Source organism: Mesoplodon mirus, assembly GCF_964341445.2.
Source record: "Mesoplodon mirus genome assembly, chromosome: 14".
Lineage (NCBI taxonomy): Eukaryota > Metazoa > Chordata > Mammalia > Artiodactyla > Ziphiidae > Mesoplodon > Mesoplodon mirus.
The window spans coordinates 76695967-76713042 of NC_138990.1; the positions used below are offsets into that span (position 1 = coordinate 76695967).

The window sequence follows — 17076 nt, forward strand, 5'->3', positions numbered from 1 at the left end:
CTAATTGACAATAATCAGGGAAAATAACTCAGAAAGTAAGGATATTTAATCATGGGAAAGTTACCAAGAAATGAAATACCTTTCAGAAAGTAATGTTCTGACCTTAGCTCAGAATAGGGAGTAATCACTAAGAAGGCTGTCTGAGACTTGACATCACTTTTAGGATCCATTTGCTCCAAAGGGTGAGCCCTTTGGGACAATAGAATGGAAGCAAAGCTTTCAAAACAGCTAATATACAGGAGGTAGGGATTCATTTTGGCCTTAAATGTAGTTACTGTCCCTTTTCTCATCTGCCTTCCTATAAACATTTTGATTAGACAATAATAGTTGGTATTTGTCCAATGTTTTAAATAAGTTCTTTTATTTTGTTGCCTCATTTAAATTTCCTAAAACTCTTACAAAGTGGGATACAATGGATGAAAAACGTCAGGCTCTGGGAGTTTAACTGAATTACCTAAGTTCACATGAATATTAAGTAATAGAATTGGAAGTAGATCCTAGATCTTGAGATTTCTGGTCTTGTGCTCTGTAATTTTATACTGTCTGGGTCTTCATTATCTTCCTATGAATGATCTCATCCTGCTTTTGTATGTGTTACCAAAGGACGGGGCAATGACATTAAGTCCGTAGCAAGGAGACAATGATGTGAGAAATGAATTTTAGAACTGAGACAGCCTCTTATAATTTATTCAGTCTTCTTTACCTCCTTGAGTAAACTACCTGGAAAGTGGCTAACTGTTTTCTCAGAACATCAAAAGTCTTTTTTTTTTTTTTTTCTTTTTTTTTGACCATACCGCACGGCTTGTAGGATCTCAGTTCCCAGACCAGGGATTGAACCCAGGCCCTCGTTAGTGAAAGCACAGAGTCCTAACCACTAGACCCCCAGGGAATTCCTGAATGTCAAAAGTCTTGATCTACATGTCTACTGTAGATCAAAAATATTGATCTACATGATCTAGTGAAATTGCCTTTTAAATTGTTTTAATTTATTGCCTTTTTTTCCGGTTAGAATGTTAGCTCCTCAAGGGCAGAGACTCCATCTTGCTTACCACTGAATCCTCAGTGTTTAGAACTATACCTAGCAGATATAAGACAGTCAATAAGTATCTCATGCCTAATTCACTGACTTAGTGTTTTAATGTCTTTACATTGAGAACCTCCTGCCCCCAGTCAAATGTTGGTTGTTTTTCTGAAATCCACTTTTTCCTTTAGGTCTGACATGGATGGTCAGCCCTGTGAAGGAGTGTGGACATTGACCTAGAGCAGCTTGGAGTTGAAACAATTATGTTTATATGATAAAAGTCTCTGAGTCACATGGCAAATAGGTTTATCTTTGTATACCTTTTCTCTCAATGCTGCTTGTATTTGATCCTTTGTAGCCATCAGTACTTTCAAGCCCCTTCAGTTCAGAAGTGTCCTGTGTTGTCTGTCTATACCATGAAGTGGGAGAGGTTGGGAAGCATTGCTTTATTGGATTACAAGCAGTCTAAGATTCTGGACTTCAGCAAGAGGTCTTCTGCATGGTAAAAGTTTTGTGATAATGCAGGTGAGGGAAATACACAGACATGTTTGTAACAGAGCATCAGCAAGTCTGCTATTTCCAAGAACAGAAAGCACAAAAATCCAGATTCTGAAAGGTTAAGAAGGGCTTACTGTTTAGTCCTGAGACTTTGCCAGTTTCTTCATGGTTGAGCCTAGCCTTTTCTAATTCCTAATATTTGAATCCATTGGGTGGTCTTGTTTAATAAAGACTTCTATTAAGAAGGGAAGAGAGGGCAAATAGTGTGCCTGATCCTTGCAGGGAGGAAAAAAGTGCGTTGAAAGAGCACAGAGCTCTCAGGATGTTAAGTAACACTGTAAAAACATGCAGGAGTTGATTTACTGTTTGGGGCTTGTCATAACCTGAAGCAGTTGGTGCTGTTTCCCAGTGTGAGCTCTTTTTTGTTTCACCAGGACAATGTTAGGTCCCAGGAGTCTTTCACGTGACTGTTTGTCACTATTAAGAGCCAAGTGCCTGTTCTGAAGAAAACAGAGCTGTAGTTAAAGTGTTCAGGAGAACTCCTTTTTAAGTGTCAGGGGACAGGATGTGTGTAACAGGGTAGGAAGAGAGACTAACATTTATTGAGAGTCTGTTTCACACAAGACAGTGCTGGGTACTTGCATATGTGCTATCTTATTTAATCTTTATAACAGTCCTATAAGATAAATACTATTTTTCCATTTTCTAGATTTCGAAACCAAAACTTAAGAAAATTAGATGACTTTCCCAATGTTACACAGCTTTTAATAGTGGAGCCATATCTAAATCTAAATTGTCTTAACTCTCAAACCAATGATTTTTTCCCCTTCATGATATTGCTTTGGATTCCATGTGTAATGATGGAGAAGTCTCATTTCTTGATCTTCCTATAGAGGGAGAGGGAAACAGTATAAAATAGCAGAGTTTACATGCATTTACGTACTCCTTTCTAACCTTAACTTTCAAAATGTTTTAAATATACTGAACTTTTAAACATAATACTGAGTAAGATCTTAATGGGTGATGCAGTCGAGTGGCTGAGAAGTACTTCTCTCCCTAAATTTAAAGATGTTTGCAAAAGTATATATTACTTTCTGGAAATTTCCAATTATGAGCCATTATGTCCTAAAGAACAGAGGTTAATAGTGACCTTCAGGGTATAGCATCATCATTGTCATATGTTTTGACTTAACCTCCGGTTGAGAATTCCCATTTCTAAAACAGTTCATTTTAATCTAATTATTTCTTGAAGGCAGACTCAGACTTAGGGCCTCGTCCTATAAATGACAGAATTACTGGAAGTTCTGTCTTAATGTTCATACTATATATTTTTGCTCTTCACTGATGAAAATAAAGACTTCGCATTAAAATTTTCTTTTGAGACTTACCTGGCGGTGCAGCGGTTAGACTTCACGCTTCCACTGCAGGGGGCATGGATTTAATCCCTGGTCGGGGAGCTAAGATCCCACATGCCATGCGGTACCGTCAAAAGAAAATAAATAAATAAAATAAAATTTTCTTTTATCTTTTCAGACTACAGATGTAAACCCTCATTTCGGCACAGTGATGAGAACCTAATTTTCTGTTTGCTTTGCTAGAGGCCCCTCCTCACAGGTTGAAATGTGGGACACAGAAATTTACTTGTTTGTTTCATTTTATCTTTCTTCCCCCTAGGGATCATTTGACTTTCATTTGAAGTTCTAATTGACAGAGGGGGAAAAACAGAAAAATGATGAAATATTTGAGATAGTAACATAGAAAAATACCAATTAAATTCGATTCCATATCTCAAAAGTGGATTTGTATTTCTGTACTTTGAAGAATTGGTTTAGCTACTATAATCCTTTTTTTGTTGTTTTGTTTTAATCTCTGACATAGAGTGATTTAACATAAATAGAATAATTTTATTGGTGTCTTCTAAGAGAAAGTGGGAAGAATGAGATTATCGTACTAAAACAATAGATTGGAAATGCTCTGCACACAAGCTCCCTTGCCCTCTTGCTATGGGCAAGGGAATTACGGAAATGAAGTAAGAATGGTATCTTAACTGTGGGCTTCCTGATTTTTCAGTGTTATTGTTGAAGATTAAAATTTGACTATAAGAAAATTGCTTGATTTGGCTGTTCTCTTTTTTCTTAGAACTGACAGTGATGAGTTGACAGGAAGGGATAGGCTTTGCACCTGAGCTCCTGACCCTGCTTTTAGTCACGGTATTCATTAGCACTCCCCTAAATAAGTTCACATTCTTGGCAGCTCTAACCTGGAGTCAATAGAGATGCTGCTTAATCAACCAATATTATTTTAATGTTGCTGGGGTATGAGATACTGTGGTAAAATCAGAGAATGTAAGATACAGTTTACCCCACCCCATCTGTGTTAAGTTGCCTTGGATGCATTATCTCATTAATTCTTCACAGCAACCCTATCTGTTAAATCTGTTAAAAATCATCATTTTACAGATTAGGAATTTAAAACTTAGCCAGCCACACAGCTAGAAAGTAGTGAAGTTTTAATTTAGGTTTAGATTTAGGTTTGTATGACTTCAGAACCCATGTTCACTAATCACTGGGGGTAGGAACTAGGGAATATATAGGCATTTGCACGTACATAGAATCTCATTATGAGGAAACATCAGACAAACCCAAATTAACATTCTATAAAATAACTAACATATTCTTCAAAAATGTCAAGATCAAGAAACACAAGACAGGTTGACTGAGAAACTATTCTAGATTAAAGGAGACTAAAGATGCATGACATCTAAATGCAATCAATGTGTGATTGTGGGTTTGAGGGAAACAGGAAAAAAAAACTTCATAAAGGACATTACTGAGGTATTTGATAAAATTTGAATGTAGACTGGGTTAGATAGTAGTGTTTATCAATATTATATAACCGTGACTATATACGAAAATGTCTTGTCTTTAGGAAATATACACTAAAATTTTTAGGATAAAAGAGCATGACATACCCTATTTACTCTCACATGGTTGTGAGAGAGAGAGAATGACAAAGCAAATGTGGCAAAGTATAAATAATTGAATAAATGGTGAATCTGGGGAAAGAGTATAGGAGAGTCATATTCTTCTCATTTTTTTGTATACTTGAAATGATGTAATGAAAAATTTTAAATACCTTATATTCTATAAATGGTGACTAAAATTCTTCAGAAACCTTCAAAACACAACTGGGGCCAGGAGATGAGGACCATATTCTGTTCATGCTTCCTCCATTCGCAAAGAACTTGCCAAACCAAGTTGAGGAGGTAAAATAAACATAGACTGTTATTTTGAAGAGGAAACTTAAGTCATACTGTCAAGATGTTTTTCTTATATCTCTTTTGGGGACATACCTCTCTTTTCTTCAAAATAGTTCGTTGTTTTCGCTGATATTTTTGTCCCATTTCTTTGGCCCCTCTTAGATAGTTCATATTTCTGGCTTACTGACATAATCTTGGATAGAGTGCTAAATATATTCTTTTTAACAAAAGAATAAACTACAAAGTAAACACAATTTTTACTAATTATTTATGTTTATTTATTTTTATTTTTAACAGTGTATATGCCGCCTCCATTCTCTCAGTTTTAGGTGGTTTTCAGTCAAGCCTTGATTACATATGAGTGAACTATGCTGTTTCGGGCATCATCAAGGGCACTCTTTTCTTTCAGTCCACCCAGTCCTGTTTACCCTTGCCTTGGCCAGAGAACAGATGTGGGCCAAATATGAAGGATGTTAAAGGTTTAAATTCATAATTTAATATATTTTTCTCTTTTTCCCAATACTTTTTCATTCTCTTTCCTTTTTAAAAAAATTGAGATATGACATATAACATTATATCAGTTTCAGGTGTACAACATAATGATTTGTTATTTTTATATATTGCAAAATGATCATATTTATCTTTTTGTATTCCGAAAGTGCTTTTAAGTGCTGATGTGATTTTTTTCAAGATGAATAATTTGGTGTTCCTGGGTTAGATAACAAGGCAGAACTGGGAATTCCTTCTGATTATAGATGGAAAGAACCCCGGGGTTCAGCAGGTATTTTGGTTCTACTGACTGTGATCTGGGAGAAGGAGTCTCAGTCAAGGAGGTCCACACGTTAGTCAATAGAACAACAAAAGCAAATGTCACCTCCCACTTCTGGTGATGGGGACAAGTAACTATATATACTGTTGAATCCTCCCTCCCTCCCCCTGCCGCCACACACACACAGAAAGAGAGAGGGACTAAAAGGCCATCTTGCTTCAGAATAAGAACTCAGTCTCTTTATAATATGTCTCTGCATAGTAACTTTGGGTTATCGTACTATCAACACTCAACTTTCCTTTGAGTCTGTTAAAAGTTAACTTAATCATAGACTAACTTTCACATGTGGGTACTTAGTGACTATAAATAATGGTGTTTATGTTATTATATATGAATGTGTGTCAGGATTGTGAAATGGTTAAGTGCTTGGACTCTGAAGCCAGACAGACCTGGGTTTAAAACTGGCTCTGCCACTTATTACCTGTGTGGCCTTAAACAAGTTGCTCATCTTTCCTTATCTGTAAAATGGAATAAAATTCTCCTCAGCAATGTGAAATAATACATGTAAAGCACTTAGTGTCATGCCTGGCATTTTTATATCTTTGATAAATGTTAGCCATTGTTAGTTATCATTGCTATTAATATTATTATCATTAGTGTAATATCAGTATCTGCTTACATTTGCTAATGTCTTCAGATTTATCACACTTTTCCCATACTCTCTCCTACTCCTGCCTTCCAGGCTGACTTCTTTTTAATTGAGGCATTTCATTTTTTAGGCGTTTCATTTTCCTCCAGGGTTCAGAGATGATCCTTGTATCCCCCTCAATCTCTTCTATTCCCTCCACTACTTCCAAAGCCTGCTGAATGAATGGGACAAAGTAAGAAATTCTCTTTCTTCGCCAGTTAGGACCTGACTACCTGTTCTGTCTTTTGCAAAGGGCTGAACTTTTAATCCTAGTTTCTAGGACTGTGGGCAATATTAAGCAAATGAGGCCTGACTTTCTTTTCCTCCATAAATTGGATCAGAAGTATATCAAAACCCATAAAATCCATTGCATTATCTGACGAAGTCTTCCTGCTGAATATAGCTGAAAAGATGTGATTTTGGGTCAGATGGACAAGGTCTGTCACTTCTACAGTTGTTCAAAGTACCTTACCTCTGTCTTGGTCTCTACTTAGTTACAGGGTCGTTCTAAGGATCAGATGAGGTACGTCATGCATGTGAAAGGGCTTTCTAAACTGTAAAACACCATGTTAATATGAGGGATGATTATTGTGTATGAACAAAGGCCCCAGCAACCTAAGTGATGCCAGAATTCAACCCTAGACAATAAAGATGCAATCTCCTCTCTTTCTGCCACCTCCAGAAGTTTGCAGTTAACTATTTGAGCTAGAGAGGCTAGTGACTAACTTCATGCAGTGACTACAAATCCTCTCTTCTTCCCTCATCCCCATATTCTCTTACAGAATGTTACGCCAGATTCTGAGTCTTCAGAGCTGGACTTTGGGGTACAGTGTGGCAAGCAAGGTACTTAATAGGATCTGGGAGTGAGGATTAGGAAAGATTTCTTTTGTGCCATTTTCCAACCCCCTTCCTGGCAGCCCCTATTGACTAAATGACATTTCAAAGTCGAGTTCAGTAAGAATGAGGCCAGATATGGCTTCTGCCAAACTGGGCTGGCAGATCTGAGCAGTCAGCAGATAGCTTTTGTGTATGTGTGTGTGTGTGTTTCTTGTTTCTGGATTATTAGAAATTCTTTTCTGTACGATATGAACAGCAAGCCTAGACTCGTGTGAGATCATCATCATCATCATAACCGCACTTAGGGGATACCTGATAACACAGTACACTCCAAGCACTGGGGATTATTATGGACTGAATTTTGTCCCCCACAAATTCAAATGTTAAAATGAAGGTTCCAACCTCCAGTGCCTCAGAGTGTTACTGTATTTGGAGTTAGTTGGAAATACAACAAAATTAATCCCCATTCTCCACAACATTGCCAAAAAAAATTCATCCAAAACTTCTTCTCCCTAAATCAGCGTTTTCTGAATTCAAAAGTCCTCTTATCCTTAGTCATTTCAGCCTTTGCCCTCCTTACATAAAGAAGGGCCAAGGGAAATGCTGCTTTATAACTATGCCTATTTCTGCTTAATTGTGCTATCATGAATGACTTAAAAGAGACCACATTGAGAAAGCTGGGAATAGATAGATGGTGCTATTGGCAGAGCAATGGCATTGGCCTCTAATTAGACGTCCTCTAGTTGTCCTCTAGTTGTCTTCTTCCCCTGCCAAGGATTTTGTCATTCATTGCCACACTCTTGTCTTTTTATTGGACAAATTAAGGTGTTTCCCCCATCTTAATCTCTAGGTTATCAAGAACCCCTTAGAAAGCAAGTGCCATTGCATACTTTGTTCCTGCCTAACTAATGGTATTGCCTAAATGAGCTACTCTGGATGAGGTGGGGTTTTTTGTTTGTGTTTGTTTTTTAATCTTCTCTATTCCTTTCATGTAAATATATTTTAGTTTGTTTGTCAAAGTTGTTTGCAAATGAGTTTGCTCTGGAATGTACCTCATCAGGAATGATGAAGGGCCCCAATGTGAACTTCAAACTAAAATTAGCAACACTCTTTTCTCATGTGCTAAAGAGTTTTGTCATTTGGTTTCTCTAAACTTTAAGTGAAATTTCTCCTTCCTTCAGCGTGATTTGCCTTTTCAGCTGTTTAGCGGTTGTTGCTCTGGTTCTTTGTCCATTGTCACATGGAAACTAGTTCTACTTAGCCAAAATTCTGTATTATTTCCTAAAGATCAAACCAGAGCACCTAAAACTAGTTTTTGACCCAAATATTTTTCAGCCACAGTTTTTCAAAATACAGAAAATCTTAACAGCTAAATATTAAATCCTGCTGAAAATGAAAAGTTGTAAAATGAAGTAGAGCACAGTATTTTGTAGAAATCAGCCAATGATCTAATTGAATTGAGCTCTTAGTGTTTACATAACTTGGCTCCATTTTATTTTCCTTTTTGGGTATTTCTAAAATACTAAATATGTAAGTCTTTTTTTTTTTTTTTTTTTTTTGCGGTATGCGGGCCTCTCACTGTTGTGGCCTCTCCCGTTGCGGAGCACAGGCTCCGGATGCGCAGGCCCAGCGGCCATGGCTCACGGGCCCAGCCGCTCCGCGGCATATGGGATCCTCCCAGACCGGGGCACGAACCCGTATCCCCTGCATCGGCAGGCGGACTCTCAACCACTGCGCCACCAGGGAGGCCCTAAATATGTAAGTCTTGATGCTTATGTAAATCAGTACAAAATCCGGTATTTCTAGTTAGTTCCCATTCTACCCTGTTAAATCTACACTAATCAGGTTTGAAAGTGTCCATATTGAGGGTCAGATGTAGGTGTTAGTGGGCAATGGATTGAATCAAAGAGCTGGGAATTCTGGGCTTCATGTAAGTGGGGCTAGTCTCTGGGTTTCTTTTGGTTTGAGTGGTAAAATGAAGATTGATGGTACCTTTACCTTTCACTATACACTGAAGAGGAGCAGATATGTGTCAGCCTGCTTTGAAATCTTTGGGGGAAGAAGAATAGTGATAGTCTTGGTTTAGCAGTACAGAATTTGGCCAATGAAAGAACCACTCATTCTTGCAAGGTCAAAACTATTTTCTCCCTTTCAGAAACAAGTCAGGTTGCCTGGGCCAAAATACATTTTCCTTTTGACCACACATTGGCAGGACAGGCATGTCCAGTTTTCTTCTAGGTCATAGCTCTAGATTTTTTCCAGCTAAGAAATATTCAACCAAAAGAATCTCAGCGTCCTGTTCTTGGCCTATTCCCACTTTCTCTCTTCTTAGAAATTCAAACAGCTTTGAGTGGACAGTGTTCTTGGGATCTCATTGCCTTGTTGGGTCACAGGCCCTGAGCCTGCAGGTGAAAATGAAAGCACCCCAGCAGAAGGATGTGTGTGTGTTTGTGTGTGTGTAAATTCAGCCTTTGGATTTCATTGAGATTATCTTGCTAATGCCCCTTTATAAGGTTCACTAGGTTTTCCTGGTGCCTAGTGACCTTGGTGATCAGGTGATTAGAAAGGCACGGAGAATATGGATCTGGGATCTGACTAGTTTAAGGTACTTCATCTATGGATCTGTGCATCTGATATGGGTTATGTGATAAGGAGAAGGATTTGCCTTTGGTACTTTCCTACTTTTATGTTTTGTGCCCTACCTATTCATCCCACTTCCCCCAGTCCCTCTTAATAGTAGGTACCCTATGTTTTAGGGCAGGCTACTTGGGTTCATCCTTTCTGGAGGAAAATAAATCTCTTGATTTAAGTTGTAGAAAGCTGTTAACGGCTTTTTTGTATTACCTCTCCTGGGAGTATTTCTGTTTTAAAGACATTATCTAGGCTGAGAACAGTAGTCCTGGTTACTAACGGAAGGGAAATATTTGGGATAAGAAGATCTTTCTGGCTTAAATTGCTACCATATGGGTATGATTTTCAAAAGTAGTTATGTGAAGTCACAGTTAAAATTCCTCTAATTTCCTTTTCTATAAAACTTTTTGCAGAGCTGCTGTGATTTAGTCATACTAACCAGTTTAAATTTCACTTCCTTTTCCCATCTTGTAGAAATACTTAAAAGATGGACCAAAAAGGAGGAGGAAGTCAAGCAGCAGAGACCCAGATAATAGGTTTCTGAATAATGAAGATCTGATGTTATTTTTTTTTTAATTTTGCCACTTTATATAAAACCTGTGTGCGCCACTTGGAAAGTTGAAGTTAGGTGCCTTAGATTTGTTTAGCAGTAACTTACATCTGTGGTAGATCTGAAACTCCCTGGATATCTAATGTCTGTTTTCTCCCTTGAGTTTCTAGTTAACTGATTAAAAATTCATGTTTTCTCATAAAGTTTATCTTTTAATATAATAAGAATTTGTGAGGATGGGGACTTTTAAATTTTTTTAAGCGCTTTAAACTTCTATTGTCAGGTTGTCCTCACAAAAGTGTTTTGAAATGCCTGAATGACATCACCAGAAAACTCAGTAATTGTTATCCAGTGATGGTTAATGCTTTTATACTACACTGGTAATACTCTCTCTTCTTCTAGGAGATTGCAGGAATACGGATAAATACTTCCTCTAGAAGGTGCTCCAGCTCTGAAAGTACCATGTCTTAGTCCCACATATGGTCTTAGCACATTATGGACATCTGTTGAGTTTTGGGGTGAATCATTTTAATTTAGTTGCTTGGTCATTAAGTTTCAGTCGTAGCTTCCAAAAGAGTCTGATTTTAGTATTTTCTGATCTTCAGTAGCATAATTTGCTTTGTGATTTACAGTGTAATTTTTTTTTCCCTTTTGGAAAATTGCTTTATCATGCTTTTTACACAGTAGATGTAGGACTTGTCAGCTATTATATTTGAAATGAGGATTTCCTCAGGATTAAAAATGGCCTGAGTAAGGACCATTGCTTGTAATTATGTATTGCTAAAAATGTTTGTTGAAAGATTAAAAAACATTATAAATCACAAGTTTTCTTTTGGAAAGTATTGTTTTAAGCTACAGCATAAGCTATCCATTGCTTTAGATATAGGGTATAAGAACAGGTTGTAGAGATGAGGCCATGTGTCTGGTATCAAGACCCTTGATGCAAATTCTTTATGAAATGTCATCTCGCACGGTTGTTGTTACTATTATTCTTTTTCTTCTTTTTTAACATCAAAATGCTGTTATAATTTTAATATCAAATGATAATAGAAAAAATTAAATACTGGTCCTGGTTCATACTATCATATTTATCACTTAGAGGGCAACCTTTCTGCCAACTTAGGCATGATAAAAATTTTTGCTGGGGCTTCCCTGGTGGCGCAATGGTTGAGAGTCCGCCTGCCGATGCAGGGGACACGGGTTCGTGCCCCAGTCCGGGAAGATACCACATGCCGCGGAGCGGCTGGGCCTGTGAGCCATGGCCGTTGAGCCTGTGTGTCCAGAGCCTGTGCTCCGCAACGGGAGAGGCCACAACAGTGAGAGGCCCACATATCGCAAAAAAAAAAAAAAAAAAATTTTGCTGTGCTCATCTTTGGAGTTTGCATTTAGTGATTATGTACTTTCACAGTCTGAAGAAATTCCTGTTTATACTGAAGTAGTGATTGAGGCCAGAAGTAAAGTAGGAAATAAAGAAATGATACCCTTACATAGAAAATACTGGAAATGGCAGAGGAGAAGGAGTTGGGGGTAAGAGAATAAATATCCTGACCTCTCTCTTCTCTTGTCAGAACCCAACTGTAAGCCAGAGAACAAAGGAATGACAGTCTTATAGGACCTGGAACAAGGCAGAGAAAGGGGGAGAATGGCTATGAAAAGACAAGTAGAGAATAATCAGCACAGTTTTCAGGGAACTATAAAATTTTAATTTTGGATAAGTGGTCCCTTATGAAGTAACTTGGAGGATTCTTTGCCACAGAGAAGCTATTTTGAGGTCTCCTGAAAGAGTTAGGGAGCAGTATTGGTATAATTCTGAGAAAGCTGCAGAAAGTATGGGATTGAGTGGCGAACACAGATTTACTTATGAAGCTGTTTTAAACTTTTCTTGTGGGCAATGTTCAAAGCCTCTGGGTATCTTATTTATTATGTAATTGATCTTCAGGACACTATTGCCAATTTTGACCTTTGCCGTATGTTCTCCTTCTCTCTCCAGAAGACACAAAGTGGCACAGCTGCAGCTCAGAGGGTTAATTTAAGTTTAGGAAAGAACAGCCCAAACAGAGGGATAGGCTTCATGGCTAAAAGTTTGTGCTCAGCCAAGAGTCCCTTTGTGTCAATAAATGAAGCCATAAGAAAAATTGGAATAGCCTTATGAAAGCTGGTCGCCTGTATGTGGCCTTCTGAATCAGTATTGGTTAGCAGGATCCTAAGGCATCCTTTCGCGCTCTCATCCTTCATCCCCCAACTTTAGAATTTTTAAGACACCACAACATGTTAGAATTTGCCAAAGTTGTATTCTAATGATAAATATGACCAATAATTTGGGGATAAAGCTTTGTGGAAACTTTGCATGGGAAATAATACAGAAGATAGGCTATAAGATTTCTATTTTTTCTTATGTTCAGTTTATTCTAAATAGTTCTATTTAGTTATTTATTAAGTCATAGTTCTTTTTATTTTTTATTTTTAGCATTTTGTCACTGTAGTATCATTTTGCCAAAGAATTGGTCAGGGTATGCTTCTGGACCTAGATAAGGAAGTCATTTAAATGGACAGTACACACAGAGAGGTTATTTAATAGTATGTAGATGGAGAAACCAAACATTTGCTTAATAACAGCCTTCAATTTTTATATAAAATAATAATCAGTTATACTCTCTGACCCTGTTGGGAAACGAGTTTAAGCTAAAACATTAAAGATTTAGGTTTGACAAGTAAGAGTTTCCTGAAGAATGTCAGAGTGGTTACCTGGGAAAGGAGTTCCTTAGGAACATGTAAGATGTCCTTCTCTAGAAGTCATTAAAAGCTAGCTAGGTTTTTTTGTTGTTAGTTTGAAGAGGGTGGCCTCTCAAAGATCTCTTCTTAGGATTTTATGAATTTTTTAGCTTTTGTACTTGGAAAGAATATTTGAATATTTTACCTTTGCTTTCTTTTCTAATTTGGAATAGTTACTTAAACCCTTGAGTTTAGTACACTGCCATACTCGCTGTGATCACAAAGTACATATTCTTAATAATGATGCACCTGCTTATTCACCTGCTAACCATTTTCTGGCTCTATCCCATGATGTATCTACACTCTGCTAAGAAGCAAGTTCTAACTCTTGACTCAGATATTTAAATACAGGAATTTAGTCTTATCATTGCTCAGTATGACCAGATCAAGATGGATGACTTTGAGAAAAAAAATCAAGTGTTTCAGATTGCTCTTGTACTTTCTGCGTCTGGCTTGAAAAGCATCACCTGCATTTCTAAAGATATTTTCAAGTGTTTTAGATGTATTTTCTGTAGGGCACCCCAGCCAAATGCAAAATTTGAACAAAGCTCCATGTGTTAAGCCCCAGTTTAAAGGCCCCTGAATTCCTGATAAAATATTTTGATGACATAACTAGATGAAGCTAGGCCTTGATAATATAGTTTCAGGTAAACTGTTTCTTCAAGAGTCATGTATGTGTCTTTCTAAGACTGTTAGTGTGCATTGTTTCCAGGGGAGAGAGTTGAAGGTTGGGAGTGTGTGGAAAATATTTGTTTAACTTTGGACTCTGTTTAGCCTGCTTTTTCTCTCTAGTATTTGATTCCCCTTAAAAGTAAACCAAGCTTCACTAATACTTAGAGATCCAATCAAAGATAATTTGAATACTGAAACTTATAACAAATTAATGACCTTCAGTCAAAAAAGATCCTGGCTATTTATTAATAAACTTTGCTCAGGTTTTCCTGTCTCCATGCACATTGTCCTTGATAGGCTCTTCCCATATAAATGGAAAACGAGGTGATTTATTATTGTAACTGACTTCTGCCAGTTTCCTAAATATATATGTTAGACTCTGGTAATTATTAGTTTCTAGACCATTGTTCCAAAGGCCAAATATTTTTAAATGTTTTAAAGTCAGGCTAAAGAGCTCAATAAAACTGAATGAAGAATAAGAGGCTTTCAAATCTGAGACCTGTTCTTAATTTAGCCAAGTGAAGTACCTAATTTGCCATACATTTGCTCTTATTTCCAAAAGGAGATAACCCTGCCTGTAGCTCAAACACAGGAGCATCTTTCTTTTCTTAAAGTCGGTTTTTGCTTTCGACTAAATGAAAACCTGGCAGTTTCTAAGCTCACATGTGAGACTATACCCCTTTCCTATTTAAATACATGTTTGAGGAAAAAGTTCCTTGTAGCCAGGAAAAGCTGCCTTTCCTCCCTTTGAAAGACTCTCATCTGAGAGGCCCCTTCTTCCCCCTCTGTACTTGTTTCTCCTGGGTGATGTTCAGTGCCATCAGTATAGACACAGCGCAGCAGCTCACCAACAGCAAAGGTACTTTTACAAAATCAGATCGTGAAGGTTCTCCTAGCTGATGACAGAGTGACTCCCTCCCTCTGAAGAGGCTTATTGGTGTTCCTTTGCTTGCCACTTTGAATGGGGGTGGGAAATGCCATGTATTTAGAAAGGAAAATATAGAGAAAAGAACATTGATCTGGTGGCTGTGCCATCAACAAACAGGGATAATAGGCATGTCATTTAACATGCCTGGGGCCTCAATTTCATAACCTGAAAAACAAGGTAGTTGGGTTATATTGTCTCTAAGAATTCATACTGCTCTAAAATTACGTGGTTATTATTCTTTGGGATCTTGAATATGGTCACTCTTAAAATTCTATACTTTTCCCTTGTCTCTCAAGACAGTGTGGACCTAGCATTTGTCCAGTGTACATGAAATTTCTGTCACCACACTTCAAAGGCCTTTTTCTTTGACTTCTACCTAATTTGGGGTTGATTGAACCTAACAGTTATTGAGAGGAAATGTTTGAGGGAAATCTTGGGAGAGTTGGCTTGTAGCAAGTAGAAAGGCCTCAGAAATGTTTAAGGCTGTTTCAAGATTTGGTTATCTTTCAATTATCTGGTTGATGTTTCCCAAGCAACTTGTTCACAGCTTGTCACAATTTCTAGTATAACTACTAAATCCAGGGTAGCCCAATTCCCAGGCAAACGCAGAGCCAATCTAAATCCTCCTTCCATTGTTTTTATTACAGGGTGCTATGGAGACAGCGTGGACTTTGGAGTCAGCCAGAGCTGGGAGTTCACAATCTGACTCTACCTTTTTCTGATTTTGTGATACAGGTTAACCTCCCTGTGTCTCAGGGTCATCATCTATAAAACAGCAATACTTAACTACTTACATTAAAAATTATTATGGGATTAAATGTGATGACAGACAAGAAGAGCTTCTCATGTGCCTCTTAAAGAGAACAGCAGACGTTTGTGTACCTCTTTAGCATTTATGAAACACCTCATAGAAGTAGTTTCATTTAGGGCATTGTGTGGATAAGATATCATTTAGGTATTGAGGCCTGAGTCAGGCTTGCTGGGTAGGGGCCCTGGGCTTTGGAGCTAGGTCACACCAGATCCAGAGCCTTGGCTATCTTGAGGGTCTTGTCTAAAATATCCTTTTATATTTTCCAGGAATCTGAATTTCTGTGTTTGGAGTTTGATGAGGTCAAGGTCACCCAAGTCCTGAAGAAGCTCTCGGAGGTAGAAGAAAGTATCAGCACACTGATGCAGCCAGCCTAGCTGAAGATGGAGCTGTTGAAGCAAAGGTGTTCATGATCCCTCCCCAGGGACCTGCTTTTTTTTTTAAAAAAAATCTTATTCCCCCAATAGTATTAAATCCTCAAGTTCAAATCTTGCCTGCCTCAGCTTGCTGCGATTTCATTCTCTCTTCCTTTCATTTACTCTTATAGTTGATCTACTGCAGACGTTCTTATACTTCAGCATACAGAGGCACTCATAAAAGCATTTTTTTAAAAAAAAAAAAGGCCTTAAGGACCCTATCCACAGAGACTTGGATTCAGTAGGACTGGGGTGGGATCAGCTTTAGAAACCCTTGCTATGGTGGCTTATTCCCGGGTAGGATTATAGGAATTTATACATGATAAGTCATGCAAGAATTAGAAAAGGAGAGAAAACATTTTACTCATGCAAATACAAGGCTGACCAAATATGGCCTGAACTGAGGCCTAGAGGAGCCTGCCTAACCTAGAAGAGGTTTACTGACCTTAGTAAGACATGAAATGCTTCTGGAACTGATTGAGGCATTTGTATTAGTTCTGCCTAAATCTGGTGGGGGGGGCTCTGGTTTGATCTGAGCTACTGAGAAACTTGGGCTTTTCTGGAACCTAGAACGAAATTGACCTCATCATAAAGGGTCTCCCTTCACTTACCTCAAGTCAGGATTGTGGGAAGGGAAAATGTCTCTTGAAGTGATGTGAGGTCTTTACCTCAGAAAATTTTACCTAAGTCATCAAATAAAACTTCTTCAAGACAATTTCTTCAAGAAAACTAGCATAAAAACTAGGTCCTGGGACTTCCCTGGTGGCACGGTGGTTAAGGATCCGCCTGCCAACGTGGGAGACACGGGTTCAAGCCCTGGTCTGGGAAGATCCCACGTGCCGTGGAGCAACTAAACCCGTGCGCCACAACTACTGAGCCTGCACTCTAGAGCCTGCGAGCCACAACTACTGAGCTTGCGAGCCACAGCTACTGAAGCCTGCACCCCTAGAGCCCTTGCTCTGCAACAAAAAGAAGCCACCACAATGAGAAGCCTGTGCACTGCAACAAAGAATAGTCCCTGCTCGCCGCAACTAGAGAAAGCCCGCGTGCAGCAACGAAGACCCAACACACCTAATAAATAAATAAACAAACAAACAAACTAGGTCCTGGTAGAGAGGTTATACCAAACACCAAGAATATTCTAAGAGGAGGAACTGTCAACTAGTACATTGAGGCTATGGTCCTTGTTGAACAGGTTTTGTCATCTGACACTGATAACATTTAGAA

The 17076-nt window shown here is 38.2% G+C and overlaps 1 protein-coding gene across 1 annotated transcript in view; it reads left to right on the top strand.

Moving 5' to 3' along the window:
* COMMD1 (copper metabolism domain containing 1) overlaps positions 1–15921 on the top strand; it is a 177988-nt gene extending 162067 nt beyond the window's left edge. Inside the window, exon 3 of the mRNA XM_082643332.1 lies at positions 15703–15921. Within this exon, the coding sequence (XP_082499458.1) occupies positions 15703–15810 (108 nt within the window). The 3' untranslated portion in view covers positions 15811–15921. The remainder of the gene's footprint in view (positions 1–15702) is intronic.
* Positions 15922–17076: the final 1155 nt, after the last annotated feature.